Source organism: Oxyura jamaicensis, chromosome 28 (genome assembly GCF_011077185.1).
Source record: "Oxyura jamaicensis isolate SHBP4307 breed ruddy duck chromosome 28, BPBGC_Ojam_1.0, whole genome shotgun sequence".
Classification (NCBI taxonomy): Eukaryota; Metazoa; Chordata; class Aves; order Anseriformes; family Anatidae; genus Oxyura; species Oxyura jamaicensis.
Window position 1 is genome coordinate 44,148 of NC_048920.1, and position 21,860 is coordinate 66,007.

The 21,860-nt window shown below is 46.8% G+C and overlaps 2 protein-coding genes across 9 annotated transcripts in view; one reads left to right on the plus strand and one right to left on the minus strand.

The window, feature by feature from the left end:
- Positions 1-10,651, plus strand: part of HSD11B1L (hydroxysteroid 11-beta dehydrogenase 1 like) — a 10,830-nt gene extending 179 nt beyond the window's left edge. Inside the window, exons 2-8 of one of the 2 annotated variants that reach the window (XM_035348159.1) lie at positions 3,239-3,412; positions 4,052-4,182; positions 5,206-5,317; positions 7,013-7,104; positions 7,727-7,820; positions 8,383-8,548; positions 8,838-10,651. In XM_035348159.1, the coding sequence (XP_035204050.1) occupies positions 3,328-3,412; positions 4,052-4,182; positions 5,206-5,317; positions 7,013-7,104; positions 7,727-7,820; positions 8,383-8,548; positions 8,838-9,024 (867 nt within the window). In that variant the 5' untranslated portion in view covers positions 3,239-3,327 and the 3' untranslated portion in view covers positions 9,025-10,651. The remainder of the gene's footprint in view (positions 1-3,238; positions 3,413-4,051; positions 4,183-5,205; positions 5,318-7,012; positions 7,105-7,726; positions 7,821-8,382; positions 8,549-8,837) is intronic. The other variant, XM_035348158.1, reaches the window with a different exon arrangement.
- A 1,759-nt stretch (positions 10,652-12,410) lies between these two features.
- The window catches only part of CELF5 (CUGBP Elav-like family member 5), a 61,942-nt gene continuing 52,492 nt past the window's right edge, over positions 12,411-21,860 (minus strand). For 5 of the 7 annotated variants that reach the window (XM_035348157.1, XM_035348154.1, XM_035348155.1 and 2 more), the window contains 7 exons: positions 19,052-19,196; positions 18,229-18,375; positions 17,682-17,744; positions 17,515-17,598; positions 16,302-16,445; positions 16,028-16,192; positions 12,411-14,082 (listed from right to left, as the gene is read on the minus strand). In XM_035348157.1, the coding sequence (XP_035204048.1) occupies positions 16,065-16,192; positions 16,302-16,445; positions 17,515-17,598; positions 17,682-17,744; positions 18,229-18,375; positions 19,052-19,196 (711 nt within the window). In that variant the 3' untranslated portion in view covers positions 12,411-14,082; positions 16,028-16,064. Of the gene's footprint in view, positions 14,083-15,089; positions 15,303-16,027; positions 16,193-16,301; positions 16,446-17,514; positions 17,599-17,681; positions 17,745-18,228; positions 18,376-19,051; positions 19,197-21,860 lie in introns of those variants that run through there. The other 2 variants (XM_035348151.1, XM_035348152.1) reach the window with 2 other exon arrangements.

Genomic DNA, 21,860 nt, shown 5'->3' on the forward strand with positions numbered 1-21,860 from the left:
GGTCGGGGTCGGGGAGTATTACCAGAGCCTAATATGAAAAGTTTTGCGAATGGCCAGGACGAACGTAAGCTGTGTTTAGTTAGATGGAGGGAAGAGTTGAAAGTTTGTTTCTCCGGTGCTGCCTTCCTTGCTAATTAATTTGCCAGCCTCGTCTGTAAGGCTGCGCAGAGCTGTGTCCCGGAGTGGGATTAACCCCGGCCTGGAGGATGAGCCTGAGCAGAGCAGGTGAAGGACCCACAGCACGCGAATGGCTGAACCCGGTACGTGCACCCAAACTGAAACAAGGAAAGAAAGAAGGAGATGACAGAACCACAGGATGTCAGGGACTGGAAGGGACCTTGAAAGATCAGCCAGTTCAATCCCCCTGGCAGAGCAGGAACACATGGATCAGGCCACACAGAAACTCATCCAGGTGGGTTTTGAATGTCTCCAGAGAAGGAGACTCTACCATCCCCCAGGCAGCCTGTTCCAGTACTCCGTCACCCTCAATGTGACAAAGTTTCTTCTCATATTTAAGTGGAACCACCTATGTTCCAGCTTGCACCCATTGTCCCTTGTCCTGTCATCAGGTGTCACCAAGAAGAGCTTAGCTCCGTCCTCCTGACACTCACACTTTGCAGATTTATAAGCATTAATAAGGTCACCCCTCAGTCTCCTTGAAGCTAAAGAGACCCAGCTCCCTCAGCCTCTCGTCGTAAGGGAGATGCTCCGCTCTTAATCATCCTCATGACACTGCTCTGGACTCTCTCAAGCAGTTCCCTGTCCTTGAACTGAGAGGCCCAGAACTGGACACAATATTCCAGATGTGGTCTCACCAGGGCAGAGTAGAGGGGGAGGAGAACTTCTCTCGACCTAATAACCACAGAGATAGCCTGAGCGTGGGCTGAACTGGGTCCAACCAGTGAACACAGCAACGAAGACTACTGACAACCACGAGAAGACCCCAAAGGACCACCAGTAGAAACAAGTGCACGTCCATAGGGGACAGTTACATATTTCAATGAGTTCTAGAAATAAGTTACAATTTGTTAATTATTTATTGGAAAGCCAATGAGTATGTATGTTTTGATTATATCTAACCCCTGTAGCTTGAGCAATTTGGCACATGCACTAGGTGGAGCGATCCCTTGTGCATCTTTGAAAGACGTATGCCCTGACCCTGGCAATACCAGAGAACTCCACCAGCTTGCTGCACTTACCACCCACAGCTACTTTGTCTCGGGGCAGGTCCTTGGATGATACTCTTAATAAATTGTTTGACCTTAGGGAGGAAGAAAAACAATAGAACTAGTAATAGGAGGATGACATCCGACCGAGGGTATCCAAAATACTCAAAGGCTGCTGCAATTAGCCCACAGGGAGAGAAGAAGAAGGCACCACCCCTGATATTATTCACAAATTGACTGCTAGGGGAGAAAAAGAAGGTGGTGTAATTCTTAATATTTCCAAAAAGATAATCTCCAGGAGATCAGAATGATAACAATGCAGGGCCTGAGTACCAAACAAAACTGGAGGCCAGCATGTTATAGCACAGCATGATAAAGAAACCAAACACAGATTTCAACACGTTCTCCTATCGGATATAGAGGAAGAAAGAAAACAGAGAATGGATTACATACAACATAGTCACACAGAAAAATATTAACACCAAACCGAACATTGTGAATAGCAAGTATGTTAGTTGTAATTACTTTAATCAATTCTACTGTTATCTCAACCCTCGAGCCCCACGTTGGGCACCAAAAAGGACTGTGGTGGTTTTACTCGAGTGGGCAGCCGAGCTCCACCACAACCATTCTCTCACTCCTCGCCTCCTCAAAGAGGAAGGGGGAGAAAAGTCAACACAAAGAGCTCGAGGTTTGAGATGAGAATGATTTAATTAAAGGGAAAGGGAATGGGGAGAAAAATAAACAAAAGAAACAAGGCCATGCGGAAGCACAGAGAGAAAAAAAAGTTATCCTCTACTTCCCATCAATGAGTGATGTTTGGCCATGTCCTGGGAAGCAGGGCCTCAAATGCATACCGGTTGTTCAGGAGGACTGCCCTCCCCCACAAAAGCCCCCCTTTTATTGCTGAGTGTGACGTCAGGTGTTATGGAATATCCCTTTGGTTGGTTTAGGTCAGCTGCCCTGGTGATGTCCCCTCCCCATCAATTGCCCACCTCCAGCCTGCTGGCTCTTGGGGGCTTGGAGGGAGTCCTGATGCTGTGCCAGTACAATGCAGCAATAGACACAACACTGGAGTGTTATCAGTGCTGTTCCAGCTACGAGTGCAGAGCACAGCACTGTGTGGGCTGCTGCAGGGAAAGGTGACTCCATCCCAGACAGACCCAACACAACCTCCAGCACTGCAATTAAAGAATGCCTGCTTGCTAAAGCTCCAAATTGAGTCTTAGAGAGTTTTGTTTACCGACCTTGATGGGAGCAGTTGCAGCTGCTCTCAAGGCCTCCAGACACATCTGTGTGCTGCCACAGAATCCCTGCCTCCCATGGCAGTTGCCCTGTTTGCAGTTTTTCATTTTTTCATGCTGTGCAGTCACACCCATAAGTGGTCTCTCACCGGGCTTTACCCCCACCCCATTTGCATGGAAGTTCAGCCAGGTCTTCAGCACCAATGCTTGTAGCAAGGCTTCAGCCTGTTATTCCTGTCTGCTGCTTCATTTCTGCAGTGTGCAATAAGATGTGCCAGTTATCCTGAAGCACTGGTTTTATATGGTGAATATTCTCGACTATGAGCATAATAATTCTTTCATTAATTAAACATTCTGTAAGATTAGACACGAGTTTTTGTTTGTTTTCTTTCTATAGAGAGAACTCTTACTATATAGAGGCTGTCTGAGTTCAAAGAGCTGTGGGAATTGACAGTGAAAGACCTTTTTCTTAGAATCAGATGTATTTTCTTTGTCTTTCCTTTATTTCATTTTTTTTTAAATAAATTGAGCTCCAAACCTTTTAGTCTTTACAAATGCCTGCATAAAATTGGCATAAACAAGTTTGTATTTCCTGGGCAGATTCAAACCATTTGCAGGACTGTGGTGTCCTCTCCCTTCAGAGAGGAAACAGCAACTTTGCAGCATCTTATCCAAGGGTTAAAAATTAATCTCCCTCCCATCTTTCATTCTCAAAAAGGTGACTTTGGCTGTCAGTGGAGAGACTCCTCAGGTGGAGTTTCAGTTCCACACAGTGCCTCACGTATGTAAATTCCTTTTTTGTCATGCAAAACCTTTTGTCTCTTGCAGGTTGGCTGACAGCATCAGAGGAAGGCGATTACAGTATTTTGGCTGCAGTGCTCAGCTTTGAGGCTTCGTTCTTTACGACTTTGAGGGATATGAGGCCACTTGGAAAAGTGCTTTGTGCTACAGGGATTATAGCTGTACTTCTAGCTTTCTTCTGGAAAGACACTTTTAACCCAGGTAGACTCACCACAGGGTTCAGTCCAAACTAGAATATAAGATGTGTAAGAGAAGATACTGTATTTCCAAACTGACTGGTGGTCTTTTTCTGCCCATGGTTTACCAGAGTCGGAGCCATGTAGCATGTCAGCTACTGTCTGAGCAAGGTGGGTCAGACTGAGCTTCCTGCTCTGTGACTGAATTGCAAGCCTGTGGTTGTCAGGATGAAGGAAGGAACTGTCTGTTACATATCAGAAGAGGTAGGCTGAGCTGACTGCCAAGTGCCAGGGCTTGTGAGCTAGGTGAGCTTTCCAGTGACCCAGTCCAAAACAGGTCAAAGTGGCTTGCTACTTGACGTGAGGTAGCTGGTTATGTGATGACTAGCTTTGTGCTACAGGCACCTGTCAGAAGGGAAAAGTAGCTCATTCTTCAAAGGTTAGGTGATCCTTGATTATTTTCAGTCTAGCATCAGAAGGCATTGTAAATCTCATGGCTTCTTTGGGACAGTCCTGCTTCTTTACTAGTTCTGGAGAAGCACTGAGACTTTAGAGAACACACACACCCCTTCCTACTTTAGAGCTCTGCCATTAGCTAGGGGCAGCTGCTCTGCTGCTTCCTTTACTTCTATACTTTTTTTTTTTCATTTTTCCCATGAATAAGAGAGCCTTTCTGGTGCCCGTGTTCTCCTGACTGGAGCCAGTGCTGGGATTGGAGAGCAGATGGCATACCATTATGCCAGATTTGGTGCTGAAATTCTTCTGACTGCTAGGAGGGAATCTGTGCTGCAGAAGGTAAGAACTTCCTTGTTTGAGGGAAAACATAAGGGATTTGGACTTTTGCACACATGTGCATACACACACACACACGTTGGCATTTTCCAATGCAACTGTTTTACTCACCAACTAAATTACTGTAAGAAATTCTTAACGCTTTCTGGAAAAAAAAAAAAAAATGTATCAGCAGTATGTTTTGAGCCTGATTCACTGTCAGTGTCCTCTACCATTCTATCTGTCACCTGAATGGGTTGCTCTGTCTGTTTTGTCATACGCCAATGTCTGCTGCAATATACCTTTTTCTTACCAGAGGACATACTGGGGAGGTGTAATCTAGAAGGAAGATGTTATTCAGAAGGGAGCTTGGCCTGTATGGGAACATGGGTATATGTTGTCTGAACTACAGTTCCTATGAGATACTGTGTACCTCTTCAGCGTCCAAGCAATTCTACTTGTATCTTTTTTTTTTCTTTTTTTTTTAAGACTACAAACTTTCTGTAATAATGTTTGAACAGCTCAAATAGATGTGACTCCTTTATCTGTATTATATAAAATGAGACAAAATTGAGAGGTCTCTTTCAGACTGGGGGGATAAGTGACTTGCCTGGAAAGTTCTGCATTATGAAACGATGCAAAGGGAGGGTCAGGGACAGTGAGCATCATACTCATTAGGACACTTCCTAAAGCCTGGCAGGCATTATTTCAGCAGATAGCTAGATGTACCATTCATACCTTCACATACTAATCACACTTCTCCTGAAGAAGATTGTCTTTTTGGATGATTCTTGATCCTTTTCCAAGGTTTATTGAATCTGCATCTTGCTAAGAGTTACCTCTGTTTAACTAGGTAGATGAAGTCTTGATGTAAAATGAGCCCTCTGCAGGCTGAATGCTAGATTTAAAATTAAAGTGTGTATCTTTGTCTAGAATTGACTGTTACTGACTGTAGTGTGGGGAGAAAAAAGTTCCTTACAGTGCCCTTCTGTTCTTTCCCTTCCCACCCCATTTTGTTTAATCTCTGGGGGAGTGTTGTTTTTCAAGGTGATGGAGAAATGCCTGACACTTGGAGCAAAGAAAATCTTTTATATTCCGGCCGATATGTCTTCCCCTTCAGAGCCTGAAAAGGTGGTTCAGTTTGCTGTCCAAAAACTGGGTAAGCAGAAGAAAAATGGCAGGTACTGAAGAGTGAAAACAAATTTTGCTGTTTGTTTCAGTTTATACCACGCTCCTTTGTTCAGTATATGTTTAGATGACACCTTGGCCTGGTCACCCTTCAGGGATTATAGTTCTCAAGCCATATCTCGCTTTATACTGATATCCAAGTTTGAGGAAACTGACTGGAAATAAATCTGATAACAGTCCTCATCCCAGCTCCTCTGGCCTTGCCAGTCTTGGCTTCTCTCTGATAACCCTGGAATCAAGAGATGTGGGTTTCTGTAACTTACCTGAGTTCAGGAAGCTGTGAAAGGAGAGGTGTCTTAATTTTTCAGATGTTCACTGCTTGCCAGGTCAGAACCAGGCCAGAACCCAGGAGGGGTTCTGATTGTGATCTTAATTCTGTTCTGTCTTCATCTTCGGCATCTCTCAGGCTCTCAGATACACAGATAACTCACATTCCAGTAGGAGCTTCCTGCTTCAGCTTCCACATGTCCCTCACTGAGGGGAATGTTTAGGAAGAGAGGATGTGGCATTTGTAAACACCAGTCTGGAAGTGGCTGACTTTTCAGTTGCTTTTCATGAAGAGGGCTCTTCAGGCAGCAAATACAAGTGTATTTTGCTAGAGGAGAAAAATAATGCAAAAAATATTTGCTCAGAGTACTTTGCTGAAACCGTGCCCTCATAGCAACAGCTACAGTACCTCACACATTCACTATACATGAGCAGGTACCAGCTGCATACACCCAGCCCTGAGCAGACATAGTGCCTTGTGTTGAGAGAAACAGAAACTAGGAGGTCTGAAAGCAGTGACCTGTTCCTTTAGCAAAGCTCAGTCCAAGACTTCATAGGAGGTTCTTATTTTAACCAGAACTGATTCACACATCTCATACTCTCAGAGATTCTCAGCCACTCATTCTTTTGTACTAACAGCCAACAACATGTACAACATGACCAAGTACCCTGTCCGGGCTTAGTACTGGTAATATAAAGGACAAGGAATACCAGCTGTAAAGTCCTCATCATGTTTCCTGGGTTCTTGGTTGGTGACCATGTGCTACTTTTTTGTTGTCTTTCTTGCCCTGTAAGATTTGAGTAATTATAATCATTTGCCTCTCCACCCCCATCTTATTAGGTGAAGGCTGTTATTAGGCAACATTTTCTATTATACTCACTGTCCGTTTGTCCATTGCTTGAGTGTCTTAATTACTTTATTATTTTTTTGGTTTTCTTGCTGTGAGTGTCTTGAGAAACTGTCTTAAAGTGTGCTGTGATCTGGATGACCTGCCAATCCAGCAGCCCTCAATATCTTATCATTCTTTTAACCCTTTTGCTATTTCTGCTGGCGTTTTCACACATATACATTCTCATACCAATCTTAATTTTTCTGTTATAATTCCCTGTACTTAAAACTTTAAAAATAGAGCACACCACTGGAATTAAATTCCAAGTCTGCATTACTCCGAAATATAATTACAGAAAGCATCTGTCAAAGAAAAAGAGCTTTCATTCCAGTTCTACCCTTGAGAAGCAGGCACAGCTGCTGTCAGATGGACATGTTTAATGTCTCCATGCTGAAGCATTTTCCAGCCTCCTGAGAGGCTGGTACAGCCCTCCTGCTGGCATTTCTGAGTTCCTCAGTGACTGATAGGAGACAGCCACCGTATTTCACTGTTTTTTCTCCTGTCCACAGGGGGACTGGATTACCTAGTGTTAAATCACATTGGCATTTCCCCTTTCCAGATGTGGAATGGAGATGTGGAATACACCCGCTGGCTCATGCAGGTGAGGATTCCCAGCAGGAAGAGCTCATCTGGAATTGAGTGAGTCTAGCTTCTCCTGGGACAACTTCAAGAAGCTCAAAGGCAAATTCATGCCTATGGCAATAGTTTAGAACAAACCTTTTATTTCATTTGTGTGTCGAGTCAACTGTTTTGTCACTAGACTAAGTGTTTTGCTTAGTTATGCTGGTGTATAAATGTGCAGAAGAATGTCTGGGGAAAACTTCATTTCTTCTCTCTTTCATTATGTCCTTCTTACCTCCCATTATCCCAGAACTGTTAGAATTCGGTATGGTAGGTACAGGCAGTTGCACAATGTGGAGTAAAGAATAGCATACAGAGAAATCAGGGACAACTAATTATCTCTTGTCAATACATTTGTATGTTAAAGCCCAGGAATAACCTTCACTCTGAGTCTTCTCCATTGTTTTTTCTGGAATCTGAAAGGTTTACATACTCACTAACTATCCTTGTTCTCACAGAGATGATTCTTTCCTCCTGATGTTTGAAATCGCAAATCCAAGCCATGCTCCATTTACTTTGACCACTGAGTTAGCTTTCTTGCTTATGATGACCTTCTCTCCAAACACAATCTTGCTCCTTCCATGACTAGTTTATCACTTTAGGTGAATTTCTTTAGTTATGTGGCCCTCGCAACAGCAGCTCTTCCCACCCTGGAGAAGAATAAAGGCTCTCTGGTGGTCGTCTCTTCCCTCACAGGTGAGTGTTTGTAACTGGCACAAGTGCTGTTCTTGTTGAAACCATGGTTCCCAGCACACACAGTTTCTCTGTGTCCTTCAACAGATGTTCAAGCTGTGCTTTTTCTAATATTAAGCAGGATGGTGGTTGGCTAGGCATCTTGCTTTCTGGAAGACCTTCCTTGTGTTGCACCTTTTTGTATTCCCTTGTAATTTTGCTCTTTACTCAGCATGCACCCTGATCTACTTGTTTGGCTCCAGTCCCTCACACCCAGGCCCATTTCCTGCATTTCTGACAGCATTAAAACCATCTACCATGCTGCTCTAAGGCCTTCTGGCTTTGGCCAGCCTAAATAGCGGCCAAAGTAGCTGTACCTACTGTACGGGATGAAAAGGCAGGAGCAAGCCTTCAGTGTATATTCTCAAGGGCCCTTCCCGGCGACCTAATGTGCTTGGGTGACTGGGAACTACCATGGCCAGATGTACCACCATGTGACCCAGTCCATGTGGTTACATGAAATGGGGCACCATCCTTCCTACAACCACTTTCCTGGTCTTTCCCATTCTCTTCTTCTCCTTTCCAGGGAAAATACCCACTCCCTTTACCACTTCTTACTCTGCCACCAAGTTTGCTCTGGATGGATTCTTCAGCTCACTGCGCCATGAACTCATCATGCAGAAGAGAAACATCTCTGTCACACTGTGCATCTTGGGCCTGATTGATACTGATACAGCATTAGAGAAGACCAGGTATGTATTTGGAGGAGGGTGAGAGAGTCTGGGAGGGAGTGTCTGCAGGAACACGTCCCTTGAAAGCATGCAAAGAAGTGCAAACAACTGTATTTAAGATGGTGTGGGCGTCTGTTTGGATGTGCAGGAAAATGCATGAAGAGTACATCTGCTTGGGTACATTATATGGGTTGTGCATGTCCACCTCTGCGTGGAACATGAACATGCAGAACCCTGTGGTAGTCATTCTGCATAGTTAGAACCACAACAGGGACTAGCTTTGAGTGATTCTCTGATTGTTTCTTTCCAGGGGCAAAGTGTACCTAACTGCTTCTCCTGCTGCTGAAGCGGCACTTGCCATCATCCAAGCGGGTGCCACCAAGGTGCAGGAGGTTTTCTACCCGTGGTGGCTGCAGCACATATGCAGCCTCTGGGTTTTGTTCCCCTGCCACCGGAACCAGGTTTTACAGAGTTACTATAACTACAGCAGCCCTTGAAGGCTGCACAGTCTCAGTCTCCCCTCCTGTACTACATCCCTTCTAATTATAGTCACCCCTGTCCCACTAAGCATTCCGGTCAACCATCAGTATCAGTTGGGAGCAGGGCAGCAGTGGTGGAAAAGTAAGCTTAGCTCATTACATAAGACTCTGCTTGGACTCCCTTTCATCCTGCATCAGTCATAGTTCTGATTTTTCTGCCCAGCAGTCAGAGATCCACTCCCACTGTTCGCTGTGTCTGAGCTTTCCACTCATTTTTTCTCCTTCAGCCTCACCTGTCTGCTCTTACCACCTCAAGTTCTTCCCTCAGCTCCATCTGTAACGTCTGAAGGTTATTAGTGCCTCATATTCTCTGCCAATCTTCAGCAGGAATAAAGTGCTCAAAGCCCTTCCAACCTTTTCTAGCAGATGCTGCAGTGTATGGCACCAAAGCTGAGGTGGGCTCTGCGTGGTTATTGGGCATTGCTTGGGAAAGGCAAACCAGGCACATCTGGTTGTTTTCCCCTTTTGCTAATGTAGAAGTGCTACTGTGGGTGTTGCGTTTCTGGAGTGGATTCACTTTCCCTTGTTGTTCATCGGGTACTTGGGGTGCTAAAATGAGTCATCACTCAGCTGAGTGCTTTCCCTCCCTCCACAGCCAGTTTCCCAGCATGGATAAAGAACAAATATCTTGGAGAGGAAGGTGGGGATTCTTTCTTTTTCATGGCTCTGGGAATGACAAGCAGAACTGTTATGCCCATATTCTGTTTTTGCTGATGAGCAGTAGCCAGGGTGGGGAAGCAGAATAACCCCCTACCAGTACCACTTCTGCATACCAAGTATGATTCTTCTTCCAGGTAGGAAGAATGCAGCTTGCAGTACTCTATGTAACAAGAGCAGAGCCTGCTGGGATCAAGGACTTCTGGGTGTGTGTATCAAGGTGTTTCCCAGGCCAGGACGTGCACAGAGCAAAGAAAATAGAAGAGGAAAGGGAGACTCCATTTTGAGAGTTTGGTGTTGTGAAAATAATACTTTTGCTGGTTTTATATTGCAGTCATTTTAATAGCTAATTTTTGCTTGAAGAGCATATTTAGTCAAGAGTGTTTTATAACTCTCCACCAAAAGGGGACAGACGTTTCCTTTCTTGGCAGGAGAAACTGAGGTAGAGAGAGTCTGGCTTTCAGCAGGTGAGACCTCAGCCTTCCTCCCTACTTATGCTTCCCCTTGAAGGAACTCAAGGTGGCAAAGCCAAAGGCAATAAGGTGCAAAGACCTGTGGCTTTTTGAGTCAGCCCAATTTTCCAGTCCTTGCTTCTGTCTATGCAAAACTTGAGCATAGTTGACACAGGTGAATCTGGAGCTGGGAGTGTTTTCTGAGTGATTTGGGCAAAGTGTGTGTTTTAGTTTTTTTCATCCCCACTCACCTCTTCCCTCTTTGAAGGACTCAGTCCTTTAGACTGTTCTTCCTTCCCTCAAACCCCTTTCTCCATCTACTTTTTGTCTCCAAGATACTCTTATTTAGCCCCTTTACTCCTGATTCTCCCGTACAGGAGAAACAGCAGTGTCTGGAAGCAGTGCAAGGCTGGTTACTAACCTGTGTTTTCAAATGTGTGCTCAAACTAGAATAAAACTTAGGTTTATGGGCTTTTCCTTGTCTACTAATTCAGACATGGATTGTCTATTACTAGTGTGACAGTCTTTGGCGTTGAGAAAGCTGTTTTGTTTCACCGCTGGTGGCAGCAGAGGGGCGCTGGGAACAGAGTTCCTGGGAGTGTTGCTGAGGCCATTAGATGCGGGTTCTGAACCGCAACAAGGGACGTGCACGAGGATGCCTCGCTTACACACGCGCGTGCTCCCTCCTCCCGCTGCCCCAGTAATGGCTAGGGCTCGTAGCTGCTCAGCACTCAGATGCTCTGAGAAGCAAATTCCATTGTGCTTTGGTCAACGGCACCTTTACTTCGTACACCTCTGAAAGCACGAGCCACATGCAAGAAGGGGATTAAATGGAGCAACATTGGAGAGGATTTGCAAGCTGATATTTGTCAATAGTCTTTGACAAGAACAGAAGCTTACACAGAAAGACCCCCCGGTCAGCCTCAGCCCCCTCCCCGATGCTTTTGCAAACCTATGCATGCACCTGCCGCAAAAGATGCCCGCGAACCGCGTGGGGAGTAAACGAGGGACGTCTGCGTAACGAGCGGATGTGGGCGTGCACCAGAAGGCTGACTTGGGAGCGCACGGGCCCGGCAGGGCGGCGGAGGGCGGTGATAAAACGGCGCTGAGGGGGTCACCCGGAGCGGGGGCTGGGGCATGCTCCACTCCTGCCCCCTCGGAGCGGGCCGGGCGGGCGGCGGCACTCGGCTTCGTGAGGGAAGGAAAGCGCCGTGGCCAGGCAGCACCGGATTGGCTGGAACTCGAGGAATATGCAAGTAACCCGGGGCCGGGAGCTTCTCCACTGACTGCGCGCCGGCGGCAGCGCGGCCCGGTTGGTGGGAAGCGTGGCAGGCCCACCGCCTGCCTTGATTGGCGGGCGGCTCCTCCAGCTGCCAACCGCCGCGGCCTCGGGGCCAGCTCGGGGGCGGGGCTGGCAGCGCCCGGCCGCGGAGGAGGGCGGCGGCAGCAGCCTGGGGACGGGGGGGTGTAGCGAGAGCAGCGCTTGTTGTACGCGTCTGAGAGAAACTTGCAGAAGCAGCACGGTGTGTTCAGGGCTTGCAGCTCATCAGCAGAAATTGCATACTGGGCTCATTAATGCTGCCGCGTGGCTAATTGGAGGAGGAAATGGCGTTGGTTTGGGTGTAACGCATGTCCTTCAAGCTTGAACAAGTTGAGGCACCAAATGGCATTACTTGGCATAGCCACGGAGTCGTCTACACACACAAAGCTCTTACACCTCTCACGTTCTATGAGAGCGTGCTTGTAAACCAGCAGGTTGGGGGCTGCAGAACGTACTTGTGCTGAACGAGCAAGTGTTTGAGCTTGGGTTTTTCATCCAAGAAGCAGTAACTGGTGGTGGAGCTGGGCTTTTAATCCTGGAAGCAGTAACTGGCAGTGGGTCTTGTGACGCAAGGCGTGGCTGTTGTACCACATCAGCACGACCTTGGGCTTGGGCCATAGCGACTGATGCTTGAACAGCCACATACAGCACCAACAGCTTAAGACGAACTTTCCATCCTTCTGCTCTTTACCATGTGTTGATGCAGTTTATTTAAAAAAAACCCCCCCGGGGGGGGGGGGGGGCTAAAAAAAGAAAGAAAAAAAAAAAAAAAAACCTACAACCCACTGCACTTTAAACTAATTGCAGATAATTTGCTGAATGAAACAGGTTTCTGTTGCCCCAAACCTTCAGTGATTGTCTTCAAGTACTAGATAAGAGCAGATGCAGCTAACACATGAAGTAAAACCCAAGTTACTTAGGAAGTAAAACTTTTATTAAATAAATTTAAGATTTTTTTAGACCAGAGCAAGGAATTTGACATTGATGAAGCTTGTATCACACCTGTAACAGTGTACAGTCACATCAGTAACTGTGATGGAAGAAGTTGTAAATGCTTGTTTTAAACGAGTTTGACCTAGCATTTCCAAAATCCCTTTTTCTTTTTTTTTCTTCCCATTTTGCATTTGTTGGTCATTTTCTTTTTTGTTCAAAATTAGGTTAAGTTTAAACTTCATGAAATTAATTGTAGCAGAAATAAAGTACATTATACAAATCACATACATAATAGATGCTAAGTATAAAAATGGTATTTACAATAAGTAAACATGGACTATAGAAACACACAGACTCCCACAGCTTCATCCATCTCGCTTGTAAACTCTCAGCATTAGATACAGAGGGGTGGTTCAGGAGATGTGAAGGTACTTAAAGAACTATGCCATAGACATCCGAACAAAGGGAAACTGGAGGAGGATGAGAAGTGGCCAAGGTCCTCTCAAGTCTCTGGATCTCTCGTCAGGATCAATCGCATCAACCTTTCTCCACCAACGCTCTGTTCACAGTTGAACACAGACATGCACATACATACACACAGGAATGTTCTTGATACCTTATCAAATTCTGGAATAATGAAGCGAAGTATTCAGGAGGGTGTTTTTTGTTTGTTTGTTTGTTTTCTTCCTCCTTTCCTCCTCATTTTAATAGAAACTAGAAAAGACTGTTTCAAGTCATTAAAGGGTTTTGCCTCGTCTGTATGCCCCACCCGCCCCCCACGCTCAGGGATCTTTGTTGAGCTCTGAACTATGTTCTGTGCTTAAGTGTATGTATATATGTGTGTGTATATATATTATGCATAATATATAATCTGTCCCTTGGAGGGAGTGGTAGGGAAAAAAAGCATGACAACCACCTTTCAACATACTATCCTTGTGTCTGCTTGTGAAAGCTTTGCGGAGGGTGCAAGAGGTGAGTCTTCTTGCTAAATTCAGATGGAGAATATGTCCTGTGTTGTCTGTGAATCAGAAATGCCTTCTAGCCAGCTTTAGGCCATTTCCAATACGTGGAGGCAGTGCGTGGCCCCTGGGAGGTTTCTGTCACTATTTTGGAAATGGCATTTGCTCACACTTTCATCTTCTCCCTTGATCAAAAAAAAAAAAAAAAATGCCCTGTTACCACGAAGAGCAATGAAGTTGGGCCAGTACAATGTGTGGGGAGGCAGTACAGTTCTTGTAGGTAAAAGGGTTGATTTCCTGTGCTTTCAGCCTAATTGAGGAGTGCTCACGATAGGCTTTGGCACCAAATTCCAGGAGCTTGGTCTGCAGAAGCCCTTGGAAGGGTAAGACAGAAGCTCTTGAGATCCTTAACCAGGCTGGTGCTAAGGTTGGTGGGTGAGTGACTTGAGCTGAGCAGCTGGCTGTGTCCTAATCCTGGAGGTATGTGGTTCTCTTTCTCCTTGCTTCTTGTTAATGTTGAGTAGAGAGATGTGTTCTCTCTCTTGCTTTCTGTCCATCCAGGCATCGTCTCAAAATGTTCAGGTCTATTTGCAGTGCCTCCTGAGAAGACACTGCTGCAGAGGTAAACCCTTAGCTTCCAACCCCTCTTGCAAGGAGTCAGTCTCTGAATGGAAAAATTTGGTCCTGTGAGTCACTTCAAAAATAAACAAAATAAAACAAACAAAAAAGAGACTGTATAAGACTTGCATTTGTCTAGGAAAGGGGCAGGAGATGGGGTGGGTGGGAGGGACAGAGCTAAAGTTCCATATGCCACTGCAGTAACCTAGAGACACACCAGTGGGTTTTCTTGGTCCATGCACTCCAAGCACATCCCAAGAGGAAGAGCTTAGGGTTCCCACGTGCTGCTTATTTTCTGGTCCCTTTTGCTATGCACCACATTAGCAGCAAATACGTGAGTCTGTCGTGGCAAGAATTTTCCTGCTGGGCAGATACTGATTCTTCTCTTTAATTTCCATGGTTTTAGGAAGGAGGGCAGAAGGAGGATGGGGTGAGTAAGTGGGGAGCAGAGGAAGGAAAGAGCTGGCATCAAAAGAGTTGATAAATTGACAGGCCTGTCTGTAAATCAACTCGAAGCATAAATTCTTCCTATGGCTCTCCCTTCACCTGAATAGAATGGGAGGAGGGAGGGAATTGGGAGATTAGGAGGACATCTGTGCAAGCCTCAGGCTTTGAGTTGCTGCTGCTTAAATGTGGAGGAAGATGACCCCAATTAGATGGGATCAAGATCAGCCCTCCCTTGCTCCCAGTCTCTTGGCTCACAGGAACTAGCGCTATGACAGCCAGCTATCACATTAGGCAGCTCTTCTGTGGCCCTTCAGAGCATCACCTGGGGCTCATAAGCATCTCTCGATGATGTGGCTACCAGAGAAGGATTAACAGATCGCTCAAGGCTCAGCTGACATTGTAGCAACCATTGAGTTGTGTAGCCATGGGGATAGGCACTGCAGACCACAATACAGGCTTAACTGTGCTACAGACTCTTTCCATAGGCCTTAATTTCACAGGAAATAAAAGAAATAGGAGCTAGCTGTCATGAGTACACTGAACTATGCTGGACATCAGGAAGAGGTTCTTCATTGTGAGGGTGGCTGCACACTGGAACAGGCTCCCCAGTGAAGTAGTCACTGCACCGAGCCTGTCTGAATTTAAGAAGCACTTGGTTTCTCTGTGGTTAACTGCTGTACTAGGACTGCCTTGAACAAAGCAGAAAATCATTGTGTGACTGCATTGGGAGGTAATTGTCTTCTGAATAGTTTTTCTGTGATCCTTACGAGTCATGGAATTGTCCCATCTTAGCCTTGAAGCACTGTCTCCAGGCAAATTGCAGGGCATATGCAACAGGTGAGAACAGACCTATTGGATTTTAAGACCTTTTTAGGAAGATGAACGGTTTATGCGATGCGGCAGAAAGTAATCTGAAGCCTTACTTAGGCTACAGGCAGGTAATCTGAACCCATCTGGCTAACAGGGACCTGACCATAATGCTAGGTCTTAACGGTCTTGCCTAGCCTCACCTGTGGCCTCTGTCCATGCTCTGTGCCCATGGGTCCAGGAGCCTCACTTCAGCTCAGGCCTGTCCCTTCAGTCCTTGTCTGATCTGTGTATCACAGACTTGAGAGTTTCCACCTTAGCCATAGCTGTGACAATGCCAGTCATGCAGCTTACCTACTGGACCTCAACCCCTGGATTATCTTCCTATCTTGATGTTGGATTTGTCTAATACATTTGCTTGGCAATCACTGGACTACGTCTGACCCTCTTTACCTTTACCAGTTCTGATTCTGATACTGGCCTGCAGATTAACTCCCTAGCTTGGCCTTGGCTTTGCCTTATTGTCACAAACTTGCCTGATGATCTAGGCTCTTGATGAACCCAGGTATTGTCTCCAGGCTTGTCCTGGTTGCTTGCTCAAGTACTGTAGGCCTGGGCCCTGGCAGGAAAGGCCTCTACATTGCCGTCTGCATTACTGTGTTCAGCTCCTGGCTCCCCACTCCTTAGGGAGAAGCCAGCCCTTGCTGCCCCCACCAGCAATGGCCAGCACCATGTAGAAAACTGGCCTGTGATGGTGCCAGATTTACCTGTGCTGAAGAAGTGACTCCTGATTGTTCACTCCTGTCAGTAAGGATGGTTAGCATCCTTGGGTCGTTTCAACTGGACCTTCAAACGTTTCATGCCAATCTGGAAGCCATTCATGGCCTGGATAGCAGTTTGTGCACTGGATGGGTTGTCAAAGCTTACAAAACCTGAAGGACAGGACACAGACACAGATAGTAGCAGCACTGTTGGTTCCATGCTCAACGCATGTGTCCTAGTTATGTCATGCTCCCTTTGCCTTTGGGTAACAGCACTCACCAAAACATTTGCTCTGGTTGGTGGCACGATCCATAAACACCTTGGAGGAGATGATATTGCCAAAGGGTAGGAACATCTGCATCAATTCGTTGTCTCCAAACTCCTGAGGGAGATGGTAGATGAAGAGATTGCAGCCTTCAGGACCTGCAGGCATGAGGGTAATGGGGAGAGACAAAGCACAGACAACCCCCAAAGGGAAAGGGAAGAGAAGAAGGCTCAACTCAGAGCACAGCACTGAAAGAGAACCCCAGCACTGCCTCTTTTTGTCTTGACCTCCCTTGCTTTTCTCGGTTATTGGATCAAGGGTACTGAGAGCTCTCCAAAACCATCTGGGAAGCAATATAGAGAGCTAGAGGTTCTGGAGAGCAGACTCACTTTCAGAGCTTGCCCAGTTCCCACCTGGAGTGCTGGAATTGACAACTCCCTGTGAGTATCCGGGTGCCGTTGTACTGGAAGGGAATCAACTGAGGTAACAGCTCCATGTTCATAGCTTCCCCAGGCTTGCTCAGCACTTCCCCAAGCAGTAGATAGCTCTATGTGAAAGCTGCAACTCCTCCCTGCCTACAGCCATGCAGTGGTTGCATTCAACCCATAAGTCACAGCCCAAACTGGATATCTCCTGGATTGCCACACATCCTACTTATGGGCTAACCTGGTCCTGCCAACTCCTTCACTTGGTCCATGTGAGTGTGATAAGCATGGGGAGCTGTTCCCTTGCTAACACCTGCTGTGTGAAGCAGGAGCAGACAGAGAATTCATTTGTCTTCAAGTTCTGTCCAGGCCAGTTTTGAAATAAGCTGAAAAACAAACCCTGATGCTAGGAAGGCTGAGGAGAGAGGACAATACATTGGAGAGACTGGATTGACTGATACCAATGTGGTTCTGGCATCAGCAAAAATAAAGTGTCCTTCTCCACAGCCTGTGGTGCTGACCTTCCTTTGCTAACCTTTGCTGCCAAAGCTTGGTGGTCTAGTGATTCTTGCCTGCACTGTATGAGGCAGCATCTGGCCAGGGAAAAGCTCAGAAAGTTAGCATTGACCAGCAGCTTGTCTCTTCCAGTCCACTCACTGCAGAGACAAGGCCGGTTCTGTAACCCAGCTCCAATACAAATGATGAAAGATTTGTGCTGCTTCCTTTCCATCAGCACTGGGTGCAGGAGCTGAGCACAACCCCCGGCCCCATCCTGCACACACATTCCCACCCTAATCCTCACCTTCACGTTGCTGCTGCTGCAGAATGGGAGGTGGCTGAGGAATGCTCTGAGCGATGGGAGTGATGGAGGTGGTTGGATACACAGCTGTATTCCAAGGAGACAGAACAGTTTACCTGAGGATCTGGTCAGCCACACAAGGGCTCGAGGAAGACAAGGGAAGCTGGTACCTGCATACTGCTGAACTCCTGTAAAGGCTGGGTGCAAAGTCTCTGCTACCGAAGGACTCTGGGCTGCAAAGAACATAATCAGACACACAGCAAATGGAATCTCTCAGACACAGGCTCCAGTGAGTCTCAGTGTCTCGCTGGAAGGGGGCTAGAATCATAGAATCATTAAGGTTGGAAAAGACCTCCAAGATCATCTGGTCCAGTTGTCTCCCTACCACCAATATTATCGACCAAACCACGTTCCTAAACACCTCCAGGGACATTGACTCTACCACCTCCCTGGGCAACCCGTTTCAATGCCTGATCACTCGTTCTGAGAAAAAAAAAATATCCTAAATTCCAACCTAACCTCCCTTGGCGCAATTTGAGCTCATTCCTCTTATCATATTGCTAGTTATCTGCAAGAAGAAGCTGACCCCCAGCTCCCCACAACTTCCTTCCAGGTAGTTACTTTCAGGTAGAACAAGTGTTTGATGTGGAAATCCAGAAAAGAGAAGCTAACTGCAGTTTCAAAGGTCTCTGGATGTTTTCTTCCTGCGCTCCATACCTGAGTATGGTACAAAGCCATTGGTGTAAACCGTTTCCAAGGTTGGGTGGCCATTTGGGAATGGTACCACACTAGTAAATCCATTTGAAATGGGTGCCACCAGTCCGGGCACACCTGTTGTTCCCAGGAGAGGAGGTGAATGTAGCCCTGCAGAGCAAGAAAGGAGATACCATGTGAGACAAGGTCCCGCAAAGCCTGTGCTCCCTCCTGTCTGCCTGTCAAGACTGCTGTGTATGAAGCTCTTACTTCTAGCTGGCACTTGCAGGTGTCAGATAATAGCACTGGAGCTTTCACAAAATTAGAGGCAGCACTGGTGAGAAGAGTGTGTACAGTGTTGCTAGTTCTGGCTGCTGTCAGAGCTTTGGGTTACAACACTTTTAATCCAGGTTTATAGAGCAGCTAGCATGCTACAGCCCTGTTCTTGACAGGTGTTCAAACCCAATGAACATTACGGCTGATACTGTTATTGTGGATGATGATAACGAGTCACAGCACTGCTGTACTCAGTCAGGTGTAATCCTGGGAACACGGTCATTCTTTACTATACTATACTGAAGGGACCAACTGTTCCAGAGAGGAACACCAGCAGGCCAAGAGGAATGTAATCTAAACACATAAGGCTGTCAGGGAGGGTGCAAAAAGTTGTGCAGAACTACATACACCCGCAGCAGCTCATTGTTAGAAAATAAGGGGACTAACACAGAGGCTGATCCCAGAAGACTGTGGTAACTTTTTACCTGCATGAGCACCATGCTTAGTGCTGGAGCAGTGGGCTCAGCAGTAGCAAAGGTCTTGCTGCATCCTGGCCCACGCCAGGCCTCACCTGATGTCTGTGCAACAGGAGTGGTTGGCAGCCCGTTGAGACTGACGGCACCAATCTGCTGGATGTGGCACGGGGAAAAGGCGACACCAGGACTCAGGTAGCTGCCGTGGGAGGTGGAGAGGACGGTCGTCTGCTGCTGCATCAGCTGCAAAGCAGGGCCACGGGCCATCAAAGCCCTGCGCAGCCAGGGCCAGGCACCACTCTGGGCCTTGGGTCGCCTTGGGCCTCGCGCTTGGGGCCAGCCAGCCGCCGGGGTCCCGCTCTGTCCCCCAGAGCTGCTCACATCCCAGCGGGGCCTGGCAGCACCAGCCGCCTCGCAGCCCTCGGACCCCGTGACGGCCTGGCACAGCCCAAGGCCAGCACTCCTTGGCCAGCAGCTGGGGGCTGTCTCCTGCAGCAAGGTGCAGGGCCAGCTGCAAGGCACCAGGAGGGAAGGCGATGGGGCCCTCCCTGCTCAGGGAGCTCCGCAGTAAGGAGAGATGGGGCTCCTGGCACCCTCTCACCACAGGCCTGCAGCTCCTCAGGGAGGCACATGCATCTCCTGCCAGCCACAGCCCCCTCTCTCAGCGCTGCCCCTTTTCCTGGGGTTGTGCTTGGTGTTAAATAACCCAAGTGACTCAAGAAGCGCAGCCCAAACCCCTCTCCTCTTCCCCAGCTTCTACAAAGCCAATGTGATACGCGGCACCCATTCTGGTAGACGCACAACCCAATGTCTGTGCAGGTCATGCAGGACATGCGATTCCCTGAGCTCAGCAGCCTGCACCTGGGGCTGGAGGCTGGCTGCTCCTCTGGGTCCCGTAACACACCTGACCGTACAGAGGTGCGTGCTGCAAAAGAAGGGGACTAAGTTTGGGTACGGGGTTAGGAGGAAGCCAAGAAAAGTCTTTCTTGTCCTGTTTGGCCACGAACTACTGCTATGGGGCATAAGATTAAATCAGACTGCTTGCAGGGTGCAGCAGCAACAAAGATTACCTTCTGGATGCAAAATGATCTAGCCCCCTTTATAAGCCCTGTCTTCACTGTCAAGCAAGATGAGCTGGGGATGCATAGGTGCAATGCTCTGGAAACTGCTGTTCCACAGAAGGAGCTGGAGTGGCACATGGCAAAAACAAGAAAAACACAAATCCTCTTTATGTTAACTACAAGCGTATCCCACTGCCTCCTTTGCAACATTAATCCACTGCACTCATGTAGCCTGCCACATCTACAAATGGCTGAGTCTGCCAGCTTGGTTCAGGTCTCAGCTGGAAGACCTGGTAACTCTGACAAGTTCATGTCTAGCTGAACCTTCTCTTCATTTCCTCCATACCACAGTTATTACTGGTGCAGAAAAAAAAAAAAAAGAAAAAAAAAAAAAAAAAAAAAAAAAAAAAAAAAAAAAAAAAAAAAAAGAGAGTAATTGCCTAGTTCCATGGCATTGCTGTCTCTCTATGTTGGCACAAGCAAAGTGCGGCTGGGGTGGAACTGGCTGCGCAGGGTGGCACAGGTCCAGGGGAGAGCCCTGTGGCGCCTCCTCCTGCCTGGGGGCTTGAGGTGGCCACCCAAGCACACCACGCAGCAGAATCTGCACTGACAGCAATGGGGTTCACTACCGCTTGCCCCCAGAAAGCAGGTGCCCTGAAATCATTTCATCTGTTAGCATCCACGTTGTCTTTGGAGTGATTCCCCTGGAGCAGGACTGACTCGCATTATTGGGAACCACTCACCTGGAGCCACAGCAAAACGCGATCTTCCTGAGAGCACTGAAGTCCTGCTAAAGAAGGCATCCCTCTGACAAACAGTCTGCACATATTCCTAGTCCTATCTTCATCTTTCTCCATTTAAGCACGCAGAAACCAATGCATTTCTTACCTACTAGATGAACATTGATTTTCTTTTTTCTCATTAATGCCTGGTCTTTGCCAGGTTCTAGCTGGAACAAGACCTGCATTCAAATGCAAATGCACCAAACTAGCATGCTGAAATAGTCCTCATGATATGAATCAAATTACTTTAATGAACCATAATAATGGGGAAAAAAGTGCATGTGTGTAAACAAACTGTTTTGTGTTTAGAACTAACTGATTTATGAACTACAAGAAATATTCAACCACTATATACAGTTTGTAAACTGCACTCACTGCTTCTTCAGGCCTCTTCTGTATTGACATTTTATTCAGATTCCCAACCAGTTCTCCGATTTCATCTGAACTAATCACTGAATTCAACTTGTTGAGTAAACTGAAGTGAAGGAAATACTCACTTTTCACTTGCAGAAGAGACACCTGGGATCAAAATCTGGTTCTAGCATTTAAACAAACTGTTTTCAGCTGCTTAGCCAGTCCTATTTCCCAGATAAAGATGCAAATTTTTCTTTCAAATTCTATCAGTTAACACGCACTGTTTGCCTATTTTTTAATTAATCTTATTTGAAAATCAGAATAACTTTAGACCTAATACAGCCTGGAATGACACTTGCGAAGAAACAATCAGGTGTGAGGTCAGTGCCTTAGAAAGAAGGGGAGAGGAACCCAAACCAGTGGAAAGTAAAATGTAAAGGAAGAAAGGTATTGAAAGAGTGGGAGATAGGCTGAGTCCTGAATCAAGGATAAAGGCAAAACAGTCACAGAACAGGAGGGTTGGTAAAGAATCAGAGACAAGGCAACAAATTCACAGACACGGCTGAGGAGAGAGAAGATGCAGAGAAGCAAGCAGCACAGCTGAGGACTGACTCTGTTGTCTTCAGCAGGCTTTTCTGAAGATTGGAGGACATTTAAAAAGTGAGTCCAGAAGACCTTTCTGCTTTCCCACCTTACACAGTGTGGGCCAT